Genomic DNA, 18126 nt, shown 5'->3' with positions numbered 1-18126 from the left:
CTTGCTTTATTCTAGTTTTTTCACTTCAGTGAGGTAGACAAAACAGAAAAATAAGGATGTTTATTAAGGACATTTCTAGCCCACAGCTAGGGCTCATACTCAGCTCTAAGAGCCACTGTACGACCTCATCCCCATTCAATGTGAATGACATAAGGAAGGCCGGGCCCCACGTAGATCCACTGCCTGACTAAAGGGCCGCAATGAAAGGTCTCTCCCCTTAGCCAGGTATGGATAGATATACTGCTGGGACTGCAGAGGGAAATCAGTGGACTAATATGTTAGATTCCTCTACACCTTGTCCGCACCCTCTCATTTCTCCTACCTCTCAAGTTCATGGGTCAAAGGTACCTAGTACCATGACATGGGGTACCAAGTGAAGCCCCACTGTTAGGCCCCAGAGCTATGGGAAAGAGATGCCCTTCCCTTCTTAGCCATTGCAGGCCTGGGGGTCACTGAGGTAGAAGTGGGAGGGGTCAGGCCACTCTTATTCCCCTTGTGGGCCCTGCTCTGGGCTTGCCCCTTAGGGAAATAGGGGCTTTTTGCTGGTAATGGGAGGCTGGGAACATCAGCCCAGACTGGAACGCTGCAGTTCTTCCCGAAGCCATGAGGGGACTGGCTGTCCAAGCCGGTTCAGCAGCTTCGACAGCTCCAAATTATGGTTTCGGAAAAAATCCGTAAGGAAAAGGCGGGACTGACAGGAAAAAAAATGAAGGGAGACACAAACAGTGAGGAGTAGGATGGAATCAAATCCTAGAGTTGGAACAAGATACCCAGCCCAGACTGTACTTACCTCGGTGTCCATATCTGGGTACCTTCGGCCTTTGCTTTTGCCTAGACAGCGAGTTTTACCACCTTCAAGTCCCTGGCACCAAAATCCCTTATCTTCATCAAACCTGCTCAATAGAAAAAGGACCATGAGGTGTCAGGGAGAAGAGAAATTCAAGCCCCATAAATACACGCTACCCCTCCCAGCCCACAAGGACACAATTCTTTGCAAAACAGGGTAAATCCATGTCCTCCAAATCGATCTGATCAACCTGTTTCCCCATTTCACCCAAAGAGTCCTCCCCTGAGTCATGCTCTCCCACCTGAGGGTCCGTGTGTAGTTCAGAAAGGGTGTGATACCCAGGAACTTCTGGATGCTCTCCATTGAGGCTGCTGGGTTGGTACGCAGCTCTTGCCCATCCACAATCAGCAGCTAAAGGGATAGGGATGTGGTTCCCTCTAGATTCCTAAGAAGCCTCTGGGCTGAAGGGAAGGTGGACCCCAATGAGGAATCTTGGGGGACTGTACCTGTCCAGAGGGGTAGTAAGTCAGCCAGCGTTGTAGATGGGTAGAATAATAGCCAGGGACAAGACAGCGATTCTGCAGAGAGCGAAGTACCACAGGGGCCTGGGAGGAAGCTGAAATCACCTGGTAGAAGGTATAATTCAGAGCAACTGGGTCTCCGTGTGCTCGCTGGTGCTGAAGGACAAGAAAGGGAAGGGACAGGTGATTTGATAAAATTATTTCGTCCTTATTCTTGGTCTGGTGAAAGCATAGGCACCCCCTCCCTAAGGCACTAGTTGTTTCCCTATCCTCATTCTTTTTTCTCTAGTAGTCACCAGTTCCCCACACCCATCTCCTTCTTAAGCCCCAATGTGTCCCTAGCTTCAGGCAGACCTGGTACCAGGAGTAGGCCCTGTCAGCAGGATTGGTGAGCACAGTGATGATCTTGGCTCTTGGCAGGAGGGCAGCCCCCCGTCGTGGTACAACCTCTGAATCAAAGTAGGTGGCACTTTTTTCAAACAGGAAGTCAGTGCTGGCATTAGAAGGAACAGGGAAGAAGTCCATGTACCTATGAAGTAGCAGAGGAAAGGCCCAGAAGTTTTCAGAGTGAAAAAGCCAGATGTCTGCTGGTAGAAGCTGGGAAAAGGAACTGTTTCTCTGAGAAACATTCAAAGCAGTCTCAGTCTCACCAGTCAATACCCTTGTGGTAATTAGGGCCGTTGAAGAACTGAATCTCCTCAAAAGTGCTTGGGCTAGGGAAGCTGCTAGTCACAGCTGGGTGCAGGCTCAGGAAGAAGTGAATAGCTGTGGTCCCTAAATAGGAGAGAAAGACCAGGCCATTGTTAGAAGAATAGCATAAGTTTAAAGAAGTAAGAAAATAACCACTCTGGGTTGTAAAATTCCCTTTGATCCAGCTACAGTGAGAGAAAAATGATTTGAGAGAAATCCAGGAAAGGGTTAATACAGTAGCTCTTAGCCTTGATTGTATATCAGAATTACTTGTGGATCTTTTTAAAACTCTACACATGGGACTGCGAGTGTAGCTCAGCACAGCATGAGCAAGGCTCTAGAGTCAATCCCTAGCACTGCAAAATACCAGGAAACAAACAAAAGAAGCTAAACAAACTTCACAGACGATTCTGATATACAACTAAGGTTAAGAATTCCTGTCTCAAGAGTTTGGATTAAGGAGGAGTGGATATGAGAAGGGAATTCCTTGCAAAAGGACTCTTTAAAAGTATAAGGTAAGGCAAGAGAAGTTCACTAAGGATGATTACCAGTCTTCTGGGGTCCCACAATGAGGAACTTGGGGAGCCGATCACAGGTTTTCTCCTTGGACCAGATATCTTTGTGCCTCTTGTCATCACAGGGATTCTGAAGGTGAGGCCAAGATTCTGGTAAGGCCTAATCTCCTAAGTCCCCCCTCCAGCATGTCTAGTCAGTTTGAGCTCCACCCTTACCTGCCAAAGGGGACTTCGCTCTTGGGGGAAAAGTTCAAAGTACTTTTGTGCAAGAGGGACTGGAGGAAGGGTCTGTAGGCGCAGCCGTGTCCAGCACTGGAGGAAGCGCACCAGGCTCTCAAAGGTGTACAGGCCCAGCCGGTCATTTCCATAATTGGACAAATGGGTCATAAAGATGCTGATCTGAAAGGGGGTGCCTGCATGTCAGATCTGGAAAGCCTACTCCACCTCAGAATCAGCCTTGGTTAGTAAAGGTCCCAGCCTGCAAACACTTTGGCTGTCCAATCTTCCAGCCCTTCCTCTCAGCACCTTACCGGATTAAGCAGCACTGTCAGAAAGAGCTCGCCCCCTCGGATGCTCCGATCTAGTTCACGAGAGCCTCCAGGATATTCATTATAGAAGATTGTGTGAGTGAAGAGACCACATGTCTGCCGGGGCAGCACCTGCAGGGAAAAGAAAAAAGGATAGATGAGATTGGAAAAGTAGAATCTGAAATAGATGAAGGATAAAAGACCTGAAGCCCTGGGATTCCCTGGGTTTATAGAGGACTCAGTCTGAAATTAAAGCAATAAAGCACTTACTATGTACATTATGTTTTTTTATAATGATTTTTTACCCCCTATATATGGATGAACTTGGACTAGTAGTTGAAAAGCTGTAAGATGATGCAGGTTGGAGGCTAAATATGGGTGTTTGATTCAAGTTTGTAGTGGGAGTCCCTCACCATGATGCCATTGTGAATGAAGCCACGGCGGTAGCGGGCAGGGCGGAGATGGGGATACTCCTCAGTGCTGGTCACCTGGATGCCCCACACAGATTTCCAGGCCTCATAGAGCTGCGTGTGGATGGGGTACACGCCCGAGTGGTGAGGAGCCACAGCATACCCCAGATCCGTGGGAATCCCATGCTCCTGGGAATGGCATAGACTCTCACCAGGACCTGGTGAGGTTTGGGGAGTAGAGGGTAAAGAGGGTGGGGATGCCTCCATAGAAAGAAAACTGAAAAGGGTAGGGAAAGGGTGACTCATTGGGGGAAGGTTGAAAAGGAAGCATTACCTCTGCAAGAAAGTATGGGGAAGAGATTCAAGGGTCTCACCAAAGCAAACTGTTTATTGAGCCTCATCTGGTCAGCCAGCACAGAGCGATTGTGGAACAGGTGTGGTTGCATGTGACTCCACATGTGGGGGAACCACCAGAACTCTTTGCGGTGCTTCAGCAGCATGTCGTCTCCTGCATCCTCCTCCTCTGTCCCTATGACCACACACTGACCACTGACCACAGCCAGTCAGACTGAGTGCTCTTTTTTAACAACACTGACCACCTTCCATCCTTGGGATATCATGACCCCCTGCCCACCCAAGGTTTTCTATTTGCCCACTGCCAACTTGATATCCAGCTACTCATGCCCACCACAAGCTCCTCACAGTAGTCTGACCCCAAGCCTTGCCCCTTTTATCCAACTTGTCCGCCCAGGAAGATAAACAGTGAAGGGACAGATCAAATTATGACTGATTTGCTGAAGGAGCAAGGGAGTAAGCTCACCAGTATGGTAGAACTTGCCAGAGAAGCCCAGGTTGAAGGTGAAGTTGGGGACTAAGGTCCTGAGTTTGTTCTGCGTGGTCAACAGAGCCTGGGAAGAGTAAGAGAGACATGACATAACTGGGAAGAGTAATCAGGACACAGCAGACTGAGGAGATACATGAGTAATAGTATTCTTCCTTATCTGGAAATGGTAGGGAACATTCCTAAGACAAACTCAGAATCAAGGCAGGGAGTCTAACAGGCTAGAGGTTGAACAGTTTCTAAAAACATTTAAGGAAATATAAAGACTGACCTCAACATCAGTCACCTTCATGCGGGTACCTTCTTTACCCACGAAGATATCATCGATGTCTACTAAGATATAGCGGTCAAGGTCCAGGCAGAGGCGTTTGCCAGTGAGGTATGCAACAGCATCAACGAAGACAAGTTTGTGGAGCCAAAATGAAAGGCCATGGCCAAAGAACACCCGCTGGATGCCATCATGAAGCCCCAGGTCCTGTACCACAGTGGGAAGCCGGGCCCGACGAGACACTGGTCCTAGCACAGGGGGCTCAGCTGGTCGAAGGCTGGCAAGAAGCACTGGTTCATATGTGCTATGATTGGATTGGAAGATGGTCCAGTCATCACCAGGCAGCGGCCCAGGTTCCAGGCGGCTAGGGCGAGTGAGATGCAGTAGCGGGGCAGAAGGATTCACTTGGTAATCACGAAGTCCCAAGTTTGAGTGTAAAAAAAGGGGAAAACCCTTGAGTTGGGCACTCAGTAGGCTGTGCTCATGAGCTCGGAAAAAGCCAATGATGCCCACACCATACTCCACACAGTATCGATCTAGCAGTTCCCGACTCCAGGCATCCAGGTTAACATACTTGAGCAGGTTCTCATAAATGACCAAGACATAGCGGCCATGGGTATGATCAGTCAATGTGGGCATGTCCCCTCGGCCAGGTGCCAACTCAGTGCTATAACGAAAACGACTAGACTCTAAGATGGCCACAATCTCCTGACCCAGTTGTGAGTATGCACTTTCCACAAACACAAGGACCACAGGTTCAGTTCGAGCTGTTTCTGGAGGCCTGGGCAGTCGAGGAGGGACTGGAGGCCGTGCAAGGCCAGGGGCAGCTGCCCCACCACTGCTACAGTCTCCCAAGGGCAGGGGCAGGGGTTCCTTGGCCTTGGGGCTGGTGGATACATAGTAAGCCAGGAAGCCCATGGAGCCCAGGCTGAAAGCAATCAGCAGCAGTATGAGGCGGTGCAGTTCCAGCTGCCGAGCTGGGCGTACCACCTTCCACAGCTGGAGCATGGCGGGGGAAATAAGGGAGAGATTGGGACCACCACAGGGGATGGGAGGTAGGAGTTCTATAATCTGGAACTGTCTTGAGAGGATAAAAGGATAGGAAAATAGGGGAAGGGGATTCCTTCAGGGTCAGTTCTGTGAAAAGGTGGAGACAAGTTCTCTTAGTATAGGGTAGGGGAGGTAGAAGGGGTAGCAGGGGGTAACTGGACAGATTCCACTGGTGTCAAGTCACCATGGCCCCCTGGCCCATGGCTTCAGGCTGCAAATGTAGCCAGGCTCCACTCTTGGGTCTGGTGGAGTGCCTCACATCAGAATGTCAGTAAAGTTCACAATCTTGGCCCCACTATCTGTAAGACAGAGAAATCAATGTGTTACTTCTTCCTTGAAACTGTATTAATCCATTCTTCTTACCCCATCTCTTTTACCTCCTGTTCACTGGATGATTTGCTTTCAAAATCAAAAATAAAAACAATAAAAAAAAAAAAAGAAAATAAAAAGAGAGAAAGAGAGCTTCTAGAAAAGGACATAAGTGGAGTACTATACCTTAGCTTCACAGCTTGTAAGGGAATGAATTCTCCCATCTACAAGAGGCCAAACAGCCTAGGAGGTTGGAAATGGGTCTGTTCTGAAAGGAGTTCTCAGCCCATGACTGAACAGTTGGCCAACGAGCAAGAGTTCTGTTCTTTCTGTGAGGAAGGGACTGAAAGTCCCAGAAGTCCCATGCCCCAACGAACTATCAGATAAAAGAAACTCATGAGTCTATTAATCTTCTGCATCAAACAAACTCAACATCATAGCCAACAGCACTAACGAACTTGCAGTCATATGGACACTATGGTGGGGGAACTCAAGAGAAAAGAGAGATGGTGCCAATCATTCTGTTTATCAATTTCTCAAGTTAATTAACTTGGAGAGTCTCTTTTTCATTGCTTGTGAAAAACTGCCCACCTCTTGCCCTTTACCTCATCTGTGTCAAGAGTAAGAAGAGATAAAAATGGAGCCCCAAAGCAGGCATGTCACTAGGACCTGAGAAAGGCCAGAAAGTTGAGTCCAGAATCTCTCTCCCTGTCCAGTCCAATTCTCTTTTCTAACATAACCAAAGTGGTACTACACCTCCATTCCTGAATAGCTCAGAAGGGTCCCTGAACTAGCCCGGAGACACATGAAAGACAGATACAGTTACAAAAACAGAACAAACTGAATGGAAGAGAATAACAGGAGTTTAAGTCATAACCAGGCAATAAGTAATGAAAACGATTATGGACAGCATGATCTGAAAACACAGTTTTAAGGAGATATAATTTGGGGGACTTCCTTTTTTAAATACACACACACACACACACACATATATTTTAGTTATAGATGGACAATACCTTTACTTAATTTTTATGTGGTGCTCAGGATAGAACCCATGTGCTAGACTAGTGCTCTACCATTGAGCCACAAAACCCCAGCCCCTAATTTGGGGGACTTCTTATTATTAGACTTATTATTATAGATTGCTTCTAGAAGCTTTATGGTCACTCTCTTCACCTTAGCCATTCCCATAAGGCTAGTGGCTGGTAATCCCTCTCTACCATCCACTCCAACACATACACCTCAGTGGTGATTAGGTAAAGAGAGGAACCTTCAGAATTGATAGAGCTGATTAAGAGTTCAGCTTTGGCCTGGTTAAAAACAATAAACATGAGAAGAGAGCTAGGAGAGAGGAGAAAAATTGTGATGGGGGTCTGAGGATGTAGATCAGCGGTAGAGCATGCGTTTAGCATACATGAGGCCCTGTGTTAAATCTTTAGCATCAGAAAAGAGTTTTAGAAAAAGATCATAGAAAGGGGTAGATCCAAAGAATCAGAGGAATTTCTAGGGAAAACAGTAGTGAGAAGTCACTGGGGGTAAGTTGATTTTTTGGGGTGTATCACACATATTAATAACAATTAACTTATGTTAATTATGCTATGGGGATTGAGTCCAGGGTCCCATGCATGCTAGACAAGCACTCTACCCTTGAGCTACATCCACAACCATTTTTTATTTTGAGACAGGGTTTCACTTAGTTGCTGAACTGGACTCTAACTTGTGATCCTCCTACCTCAGCCTTCTGAGTAGCTGGGATTTCAGGCACATGCCATCATGCTCAGCAACAACTAATATCTACTGCAAGTTTACTACTTGCCAGAATTTTTTCTGAGAGCTTTACATATACAGATGGTCTCCAACCTATGATGGTTCAACTTGCAATGGTGTGTAAGGGACAAGCATTCAGTATAAATCATATTTAGACTTTTGGGGTTATTTTATTATGGTCCTGGGGAATGAACCTGGGGTCTCATGCATTCCCAGCCCAAAGAATTTTGAATTCTGATCCTTTCCTGGGCTAGTGGATATGTAGTACAATACTCTTTTGCAATGCTGGGTAGGGGCAGTGGCAGTGACCTGCTGTTCCCAGATAGCCATTTAATCAGAAGGTTAAACAAATGACACTTTATAGGATATTGTATTACTAAGCTATGATGATCTGTAGGTTAGGTGTATTAAATTCATTAAATTTTTTTTTTTTTTTTTAGTTGTGGATGGATCTTTATTTATTTATATGCGGTGCTGAGGGTCAAACCCAGTGCCTCACACATGCTAGGCAAATGCTCTACCACTGAGCCACAACCTTAAATACGTTTTTGATGTATGATATCTTCGACTTAAGATGGGTATATCAGGATGTAAACCCATGGTAAATTGAGCATCTGTAGTTAACACTCATACTAGCCCTAAGAGGGAGGGAGGAAGTAAATACTATTATTCCATTTTAATTTGAGGCCCAGAGAAGCTTAGTAACCAGCCAGGGTCAAACAACTGTCAGTAGAAGAACTGGGATTCAGTCAGATTTGTCAAGTTTCAGAGCCCATGCTGTTGTTATCCAATGCATCTTTAGCTTCACGACCAAGAAGCAGTAATATCTGGGAAAGAGGTGGCGAGAGACCTATTAGGGTGGAACGATAAATACTAGAGGAAGAACATGGAGATGTGTGTGTGTAGCAATAGGAGGTTTTGGAAGAGGGAGAAACCAAGGGGTCATCAAGTCCAGCTGCGAACGCAACACTAACAAGGCGCCCAGGAAGCCTTGGGGGGTGTGGGCCCTGCGCCGCCGGGAGACAAGCAGAGGGGATGCTGCCGAGGAAAGGGTACCCAAAGGGGACCGAGGCTCACGGAGGGAGGGACCCTGCTGGGGGGAATACGGGGTCATAGGTGGAGATGAGCGCACGGATGGGGGCATTAAGGAAGGGGGGACATTAACAGGAGGGGGCAAGGGGCGCGCTGGGGTGACATCGAGGCAGGCACTGGGCTGGAACCGCACTGGAGGTGGGGGGCGACCTGAGGCGAAGGAGGCAACTCCGAGGAAAGATAGTGGAAAGGATTCAGAGCGAGGGGCGAGGGGCGAGGGGCGAGGGGCAAGGGGCGAGGTGGGCCGCACTGAAGGGCCGCCCAGGGCGACCCAGCGGGTGGTTATGGTGGCAACACTCAAGGGAAGTCTGTGAGGGGAGGAACTGAGGGCGGTGGGGGTGGGCACACTCCGAATGTGGGAGGTTGTTCTCCTCAAGGGCGGCTCACCCGGCGGAGTGGGCGGCGTCCCCGCGGTCCCCGGGCTCCGCCGCGTCCCGGGGCTGCCCGGCTTCCCTGCTCTCCGGGCCTCTGGCCGCTTCGCGGCGGCTCCGCCATCTCCGAGCGAACGCTCCACCGCAGCCGGGCTCAACCACCCCTTCCGCCGGGGGGAGGCGCCGCGCTGCCGCTCGTGGCACCCGATCAAGTATCGACCGGCTCCAAGCCTGGCAGTCACGCGGCCAAGGTGCGAGAAACTCAAACAGTCCTCCGCAGCACTCAGCCGAGCCGGGGCCTTGAAGTCGCCAGGATCCGCGCCCAGCCCGCAGAAGCGCACCCCCAACACCTCACCCAGTGGCACAGTCTGGTGAGCGTCGGGTGCCGCCGCTCGCGAGCAGGGGCGGGCCGAGGGTACGGGCTCGTCCACTCAGGCCCGCGGAGGGGGAACCGGGCCAGCCCACTGAGTGCGGGGGCGGGGCCAGCCGGTACGCAGGCGGGGCTTTGGGGCGTGGCGAAGCCCCCTCCCCATTTTGGTATAGGGATTGAACCCAGGGGCCCTTAACCACTGAGCCGCATCCCCAACCCTTTTTATTTTTTATTTTTAGGCAGAGTCTCGCTAAGTTGCCTAGGGCCTCTCTAAATTGCTGAGGCTGATCTCGAACTTGCGAACCTCCTGCCTCAGCCTACGAGTCGCTGGGATTACAGGTGGCGCCACCACTCCTGGTCTCAGTCCACTTCTTAAGGGCCCACGTCCTCTCTGCCACCCCCAGCTTCCCTTTAGCCCCACTGGGGCCTGGATTCTGAGAAAGTCCTCTTCTAAGAAGGGCCCAAAGGAAGTGGGAGATATACTTCTCTCCATCTAAATCCTTGTAATGCAGGTTGTTAAAATCTAAGCCCTTGGCCATAAGCCTCCAACAGCAATAACACAATGGACTGTTTCAAGGTTATTTTATTAAATATCTTCAGTTCAAGGTTTCATTGTAACAAAGCTATGAAGGGTCTACCAACATTCAGAACAAACACTATTTTTTAAATTATTTCTATGTCATCATGCAAAAATTCTGCATCAAATGCCTTCCATTTCCTGTTTAAAAGATGATTTTAATAGTCTATTTTCTATAGATGCTGACATTAGCCCCAGAAGAGGAGTAAGAATGCTAAGAAGTGGGGCTGGAGCAGCCATATGAAGCTATGGGTCTCAATGAACTCTAAGACCATTTGTCTTCAAGCCAGCAAAACCAAATCCTGTGGTGAAGGTATCTGCTAGCTGGCACTGCAGGCTGCAGGGCAGAGGGGCAGGGGTAGGGCCCAGGGGCTGGGGCATGCATGAGGCGCTCGAGGAGCCTGGCTAAATCCAAGCATCAGCACCTGTGAGTTTGCTGTCTTCTCAGCTGGCTCCAAAGTAAACCTGTAGCTTTGCCTCTTCTCCCAGCTCCTGCGCCTCCTGAAGTTAGTCCAGAGAGCTGGAGTCTACCCACTTTCCCCCCAAAAGTGCAGATATTTGTGCAGATAAATATGCACAGTTGTTTTGGGAGAAACCCAAGGCTATGACCAATTGCTCCTCCATTATCTTCTCTTATTGGTTTAGGGTAGATCTTTTCCTCCTGGAATGGAACTCCTTGAGCAGAGAGAGACAATGAATGTAGGAGCCTTGGCTCTGGACACTCTTGGGTACATGCAGGTGAGGGAGGTGATGCCCATGCAGATTGTCCAGCAGTAAGTCTATACTTCAGTTGGTCAGTAGAGGCCTCTTTCAAGAGGACACTTCTTGCCAGAGCACTCAGGTCAATCTCAAAGACAGGGAAAGAGATGGACGTGCAGCAAGGGAAGAATAAGGGGGGCAACCCTGAGGGCTGCCTGAATGCATAGAAACAACCACCACCTCTTATCTGATGCCTCACTCCTCCCACCCCACAGGGGCACTTGGCAGAGGGCCCAGGCCCAGATGAGGGTCAGTGTGGGGGACCACCACCATGAAAAGGCAAGACAAAGATGGTCCAGATCAGCACAGAAACAGAACTGCCAAAGGCGACAAACGGAGCCCTGACCAGGGTCTGGCTCCCTCCTTGCTAAGTTATTAAGAACACAAACATGAAGCAAAGCAGCAAACCTCCCCTTCCCACCTGCAGGGATTAGGCCTCAGTATCAGGGCCCAAGAGCACTGTGCATCCTATAGAAATGGATGAGTAAATAAGTGCACGTCAGACTAACACGAGGTTTCTCATCAGCTTCACAGCAGACACACTTCTGCAGCACCAATTCTTTTCCCTTCTGTGCTAAATGGAACAGTATAGCAAAGTCCAGAACCTCAGTCCTGAGGCCACTGCTTCTCAGCTGTGTCCACAGCTGGCTGAGAGTTCTGCGTTGTCTCTCAAGTAGGTCTGAGAGCCATGGTGTTTTCATCAGCCTCATTCTAGGTGCTTATGCAGGTTCCGAAGAAGCCCACTCCTAGACCTGGGGTAAGCAGGCCACCTCGGGGCTGCAATCACATCACGGCCCCCAAAGTTCTGTCATAGTCCTTGCCTGGTCCCCCTGGGTCCATGGGGGTCTGAGGCTAAGCTCACCTCTTCAGGGCTGATGGGTGAGCTCAACGTTCATGCCAGGATGGGCGTCACACAAACTCCTGCCTTCTTGCAAGCCCAAGGGCCGTAGGTGGTTTTGAAATGCTTCATGGTATGGATTCCATTTTTTTTTAAACAATCTTTTTTTCTTTTCTTTTCTTTTTTTTTTTTTTTTCTCTTAAATGTAAAAAAACACCTCGGTACAGCAGAGACAGACACGAAGGGCAGGCGGGAGGGCTGCATGCAGGGGCGTGCATTGGCTGCTGCCGCTTTGTAATTTAATTGTTTTAAACCTCAAACGAACAGGACTGCCGCTGTCACTCAGGCCCTCCAGAGCCACTGGCTGCGAAGGTTCGACCTCCAGCTGGAATCTCCTAATGCCCCTGTCAAACAGGACAGAAGGTGGTAACAGAATAGAGGACAATGAGCACACAGATGAGGTCCTGGAACTTAAGCACACGTCACACATGGCCAAGTGGGCCTAAGACAGTAGGGGTGGGGGAGAAGCTAATGTTTAAATACAACATTGCCTCACATCTAAGTACTCAGTAAGTGTTTCACTTATAGTACTTTATTTAATCCTTACAAATTCAAGGAGGTAGGCACCACACTTTTCCTCTCTGACAGCTAAGGAAACTGAGACTTAGGGAGGATAAGTAACTGTGTACACCTGATTTGGAGTCATAGAACCAGAACCATATCAGATTTCAGAGTGTAACTTATTTTAACCATATTCACCAGCCTTTGCCCTTTTCCTGGGATGGCCCATACCTCCTCCCCAAGGTCCACCTCCTACCCTACTCTTCCTCCTCTGACCCCACCTTTCCCAGCCCCTCCCAGCCCCTTCTCCCCTACCATGTGCACCTGTGGCTGAAGTTCACTGCAATGGTGCAGCAGGGGCCCCTGAGCAGTGATAGTGGACATTGAGCCACTTGCCATCCCGGCGGTGCCAGACCCGGGTCTCCTCTGACTGGCTGGTGCGAGGTCGACCCTGCCCGTCGATGTACTGGGTGAGACGGATGTAGGCGATGCAAGCTGCGTCCTCCCCAATCACGTGAACATGTGGGTTTAGGATGGTGGTATGGATGGGCTTGCTGTTCTTGGACAGGACTGCAGGGGGAAGGGCAGGGTGGGGTAGGTAGGAGGGTGTCAAGCCTGGGCAGCAGCATTTTCTTCCCACCCTGCACTTTTGAGTCTCACCCTCCCGCTCGTAATTATTCCCAGAATCTCCAAGTTCCCCCATATAAACTCCGGAGGTCAGGAGACCCCATTATATTAATCTCAATTATCCAAAAGAAATAAAATGTGGGTAATAATAACAATAGCAGCCCATTCTTTTAATTAGGCATTGTGCTGGAGATTTCACATGCATGAGCTGTATTTCTTTGTTGATATTTTTTCTTCACGTAAGAGGGAAATAGGCTCACGGAGATTAATCTGTCCAAATCACACATTCAAACTCAGGACAATGTGACTCTAATGGAATGCTACATGATCTTTCTACTTTTATTTATTTATTTATTTTTGCAGTGCTGGGGATTGAACCCAGGGCCCTCGTGCATGCCAAGTAAGCACATCCCCAACCTCTATTCTGTTAGGCTGATGTTTAGACTTCATAAGGTTGGCTTGTCCCTAACAAAGGCTGCAGAGCAAAATCATGAACCCAGAACATTCAAAATGGATTCATAACTTGAAAAGGCACCACCAAAGTTAAAATAAAATAACCAAAGCACCCAGCTCAGGTTATCCCCAGAGCTCCCAGTATCCTCTGGGGGAAAGGTAAAGGAAACTGGATTGCCATTATCAGCATTGGTTGAGAAAAACTGTGAGATTTTTTTTTTTTTTTTTTTTTAAATTCGTTTTTAAATCAAATTCCACAGTTACACAGGGGTTGTAGGAGACTCTCCTTAGAACTAACAGGAACTCTGGAATTGCTTCTGATTAACAGAATTACTTAGATAGCCAAGGATTTACATAGGCAGCTGAGATGTGGAGAGGGTGGGAGTCAGTGGAAAAAGCAGCAACAAAATAATACTGTTAGAATGGAACAGGCCTAGGATAAAGTGGGAAAGAAGAGGAAAAAATACAAGTGGGGGTTGGGGAGTGGTTCTGAGAGCAGAGAGAAAGATGGGAGGGTGGTCATGATTCAGTTCCTTATCTCCTGGGACTGCCATGAACTATCCAGAATATATACCCGCTTCTGCCCCATCCAGGATGCCTGTCTCCCTCAATATTCAGGATTCTAGCCACTACTTCCAATCTCACAATCACCACCAATGCCCTGTTACTTGCTTGCACATTCTTATCCTGGTTTTAATTTCCTCTGTTGTGAAACCTGCAAACATACAGCTTCATTATTACTTGCTGATATCATCTCAATCTAATCTCAAAGGGTTTGCAATCAGTATTAGAAAGGGATGAGGCTTTAAGAAATACAGTGACCCTGACTGTGGTAACCAGCACTGCCCTGAGGCAGCTGGAGAATGAATGGGTAGTTGGGGTTCTGGAGCAGGGCCTTCTAAGGTACCAGTTTAAGACCACCAGGGCACAAGACTAGCAGAGCACAAGGAGGCAAGCATAGAGTGGGATGCAATGGGAAGGTCGAATAAAGGGGAAATGAGCAACTAGGATGAGGAGGTGAGCAGGGGACAGAGGCAAAGGGGTGAAGGGGCAGGCAGGAGTATATCAGCAGCACGAACCCACTCACGATTCTCAAAGTAAAACTTATGGAAATCCATTCCCTCCACGAGGTTTCCGAGGGCCTCAGGTTCAAATGAAGTGAGGCCTGGGTCACAAATCTTCCTGCAGGGAAATAATAAATAAATAAATAAATAAATAAATAAATAAATAAATAAATAAATAAATAAATAAATAAATAAAGCAAAACCCAGCTTGTCAGGCCTCTATGGGATTTATGTGTCTTCTTCCTCATTAGTGGTGTCTGTCCTGTAGCAGCAGGTTAGTGATGGACCATGCTTCACCTGCAGCTAAAATCTTTGGAGCCTGTCGCCATGGGCTGGCTCAATCATAGGACATCTTCATGGAAGGGCTCCCAATCTAAGTGCCTGGGGTTTAACTCACACGCTGTGCCCAAAGCCCAGCTGGCCTCTTCCCCAGGGTCCCTGTTGCTTTTTGGAAGCAGAGAAGACCTTGAGAGACATTTCAATGGACAGGGCTCTACTCACGTGTAGGCCTCAAAGTCCCCATTGTTGATGGCTTCAATCAGCTGTTCTGTGATCTTAATGATTTCCTGTTTTCGCACTGTAGGAGTGAAAATTCACCAATTTACAATCTGGACAACCTCCTAAGTAATAGAGAGCCCTCCTCAACCCTTCATGGAGTTCCCTGTGATCTTTTTGTCAAAGACATCCCTATTGTCTGTCTTTAAGGTTCTTTGCAGGAGGAGCAAGCTCACCTTTCTTTCCACCCCTTCAGTGGTATATGCAAAGTCAACGACCATCTCCTTTCCAAGCCGACTCATTAATTATGGTTCTCTGGCTTTTGTCTCCCTCTCCATCAACAACCAGGTCAAAGAAAACTCTTTAACAGCTGAGGAGCCTGGAGTATCATGAATGTTCTACCTGGAATCTGTGTATCCCATTCTCAACAGGTTCAATCTCTCTGAGAAGCATCTCCCAATATGGCTGTTTCCATCCCCAATGACTTCTTTCACCAGAAGGGGCTCAGTCAGGTCTCAATTACCACCCTCACTCTTAGCCTTCATTCAGTGGCCCAGAACCTGGCCTTGGGCAATAGCCGGCCTGACAGCGGAATCTAGCGAGGGATGAGGGCTGCCAAAGGATGAACACAGCCCTGTAATAGTTGCTTCATTCTCTTCACCCTGCTCATCTCCTCCACAGGGCTTCTCTGGGATAAGGGATCTTGGAACTGTAAAACTCTTGACAGCCTCTTACCGGAGAAATGGCTCCATTTACCCTAGACAAGCCTTGGAAAAGCTACAAATCTCAAACCAGTTCTCATGCCAGGATGTGTCCCTCAGGGAAATCAAGACAAGCCTAAGACTAGCAGGCAAGCAGAGCTGGTACCTTCAGAGCCTCCTTTCCCACTCCATCCCAAGCCCAGGGAGAGCTGGTGACATCCTGCTCTCCTTGGCAGCTTAGTTACAGGAAGCTCCACTATTAGCAGCGCGTGCCACCAGGGTAAGGGAGGACTCAGACTGAGCTGGGGCTAACCCCGACCCAAGGCCTCACTGGCCCGGGCTAAAAGGCTTTCCTCACGGGAGCAAGAGGCTGCAAGACAAATGCATCAGAACAGCACCAGCAAGGCACAGCTGGGCTAGCACAGTCAAGAGGCACAGGTGGGAGAGGGTAGAACAGCCAACGGTGGAACCAGGAGGTGGTCCCACAGCCACCACCACTGGGTGGGCAGCTCGGGGTAAGCAAGCAGCAAGTTAAGGGAACAATGAGCTCTATTCCCTTTTTAAAGGAGCAAGCAGGTATGTCCACACAACACAGCCCCTCTCTAATCCCACCAAACCCATCTGGAGGACCTGACTGGGGCCCCTGTGGGTGAAGAGGATTGTGTTTAGAAACTCTACAAGAAAAGACAACAGGAAGAAAAGAAGCAAAAGAGAGAACTAAAACAGAACTTTAAAACAGAACTAAAAATATAAATATGAACTGCCATTAACCTTGCAAGGAATTGTATTAAAACCTTCTTTCCCATTTATTTTTATAACAACACTTGAGGTAGATGCCATCTTCTCCCCACATTTATAGATAAGGAAACTGAAGCTCTGGGAGGCTAAGCTACTTCACACACTTCTGAAAGTAGTATAGCTGGGATTTCAACTCCGGTCTGCCTCACCCAAAACCTTGTGCTCTTAACATGACATGATGCTGAGCTTCAGGAAACACTACACAACACAGTTCCTCAGCTATTTCAATTTCACCACTATCCCCCTCCCATGGACCTGATTTCTGACACTGTTCCTCTTCCTGGCTGCTGCCAAGACAAGGCCCACTGCACACCCCAGTGGCTTTCTACTCCCTCCCTCCATGCCACATTCTTCCACCCATTCTTTGGTATTTCTTTGGGCCCCTGATTGGTATTAACAGTGCCTCCAGCTGTTCCCCCACCCCAGGCAGAGGTGCTCCTCAAGCTGACTGAGACAGGCAGCTGGGCTGGGTTGACAGATCTGGAGGGAATCCCTGAGCGACTTCAGGATGAGCCAGGGAGTGGGAAGCCAGAATGTGCCTCCCTCACACTTACTGGCTGAGGAGCCGAGAGAAGGCTGGGGCTGCATGCCTGCAGAGGGGGCTGTTCTGTCCCGGGAGCTCCGTCCTTCAGGCATCGAGCTGCCATTCCCAGTGCGGAGCGGGGCAGCTAGCCAGCCAGGGCAGGGCAGGGCAAGGCAGAGCAGCCAAAACAAACAGAACAAGGCAGGTGAGCGAGCAAGCCGGACAGGACCCAAGCCCGTGGCGCAGGGCCGGGGCAAGGTGACGCCTCGGGCTGCTGTGGACGCTGGACCACATCCCACTCCTCTGCCTCTGCCAGAGAGGCCCTACCAGGCTGAAGCACCAGGAGATGCACAGACCTGGCCTTGCAGCTTCCAGAGGAGCCTTAAAAAGGTCTGTTCTAGGACCACTGCTCCTGGGGAAGATGTTTGAGGGGACTAGGACATGAGGTCAAGAGCCCAGCAGTGAAGGCACCTTCTACTCTGCCAGCATTGCCAAAATTGAACTGATCTGGCCTGATTCCCAACAGCCCTGCCAGTACTATTCTTTACTGCCTTATGTGTTTATACTCTGGATTTTTTTGGTTTCCAAAGTTTGGTTCCCCTTATTAGCAATGAACATACTCTCTCAGCTCTGCCCTACCATATCCTTAGTTTTTTCTGTTGGCCTGGCTGAAAGTCATTTACTGAAGGCAAAGGGAGCAATTCCAAGAGGCCAACCCAAAGAGTAAGACAGATTCCCATTGGTTTGGCCTGCCATGCTTCCCACAAACCCTGCCACTCTGGCCAATCCCAAGCTTAGGTTGGTGATCCTAACAGGACCTCCAAGACACAGCTGAATGTGGCTTTGCAGACATCAGATCAGTTCTGACTCTTTACCATTTGTGGCCAGATCTTGGGACTAGAGTGACCAACTCATCCCTGGGGCTCAAGACAATCTTGTTTTTTTTTTGTTTTCTTTCTTTTTTTCTTTCTTTCTTTCTTTCTTTCTTTCTTTCTTTCTTTCTTTCTTTCTTTCTTTCTTTCTCTCTCTCTCTCTCTCTCTCTCTCTCTCTTTTTCTTTCTTTCTTTTTCTCTTTCTTTCTCTCTCTCTCTCTCCCTCTCTCTCTCTTTCTTTCTTTCTTCTTTTTTTGTACCAGGGATTGAATCCAGGGCGCTTAACCACTGAGCCATATCCCCAGCTCTTTTTTGTGTGTTTTATTTTGAGCCAGGGTCT

At 48.7% G+C, this 18126-nt stretch overlaps 2 protein-coding genes across 18 annotated transcripts in view; both read right to left on the bottom strand.

Moving 5' to 3' along the window:
• Nucleotides 1-45: 45 nt before the first annotated feature.
• Nucleotides 46-9507, bottom strand: NDST2 (N-deacetylase and N-sulfotransferase 2). The gene is made up of 14 exons (XM_079135922.1): nucleotides 9165-9507; nucleotides 4563-5908; nucleotides 4271-4358; nucleotides 3825-3979; nucleotides 3454-3639; nucleotides 3044-3172; nucleotides 2730-2912; nucleotides 2547-2643; nucleotides 1959-2082; nucleotides 1663-1837; nucleotides 1294-1464; nucleotides 1089-1198; nucleotides 791-893; nucleotides 46-691 (listed from the first exon to the last, which is right to left on the bottom strand). Exons 2-14 carry the CDS (start codon nucleotides 5565-5567, stop codon nucleotides 566-568), a joined length of 2652 nt encoding a protein of 883 aa, XP_078992048.1. The 5' UTR covers nucleotides 5568-5908; nucleotides 9165-9507; the 3' UTR covers nucleotides 46-565.
• A 578-nt stretch (nucleotides 9508-10085) lies between these two features.
• CAMK2G (calcium/calmodulin dependent protein kinase II gamma) overlaps nucleotides 10086-18126 on the bottom strand; it is a 58329-nt gene continuing 50288 nt past the window's right edge. For 9 of the 17 annotated variants that reach the window (XM_079135931.1, XM_079135933.1, XM_079135923.1 and 6 more), the window contains 5 exons: nucleotides 16946-17059; nucleotides 14899-14974; nucleotides 14421-14515; nucleotides 12578-12823; nucleotides 10086-12096 (listed from right to left, as the gene is read on the bottom strand). In XM_079135931.1, the coding sequence (XP_078992057.1) occupies nucleotides 12591-12823; nucleotides 14421-14515; nucleotides 14899-14974; nucleotides 16946-17059 (518 nt within the window). In that variant the 3' untranslated portion in view covers nucleotides 10086-12096; nucleotides 12578-12590. Of the gene's footprint in view, nucleotides 12097-12568; nucleotides 12824-14412; nucleotides 14516-14898; nucleotides 14975-16945; nucleotides 17060-18126 lie in introns of those variants that run through there. The other 8 variants (XM_079135924.1, XM_079135938.1, XM_079135926.1 and 5 more) reach the window with 3 other exon arrangements.

Source organism: Sciurus vulgaris (genome assembly GCF_902686455.1).
Source record: "Sciurus vulgaris genome assembly, chromosome: 4".
In the NCBI taxonomy this organism is placed as follows: Eukaryota; Metazoa; Chordata; class Mammalia; order Rodentia; family Sciuridae; genus Sciurus; species Sciurus vulgaris.
This window is presented reverse-complemented; position numbering and strand designations above follow the sequence as displayed.

What these genes read in the sequence shown, in the direction of transcription:
- NDST2 (XM_079135922.1), bottom strand. Translation starts at nt 5,567, where the DNA reads ATGCTCCAGCTGTGGAAGGTGGTACGCCCAGCTCGGCAGCTGGAACTG. An exon ending in TGTGGGACCCCAGAAGACTG is followed by an intron (nt 2,083 to 2,546) that starts GTAATCATCCTT and finishes TCTCCTATTTAG; the next exon opens with GGACCACAGCTATTCACTTC. An exon ending in AACTACACACGGACCCTCAG is followed by an intron (nt 894 to 1,088) that starts GTGGGAGAGCAT and finishes TCTATTGAGCAG; the next exon opens with GTTTGATGAAGATAAGGGAT.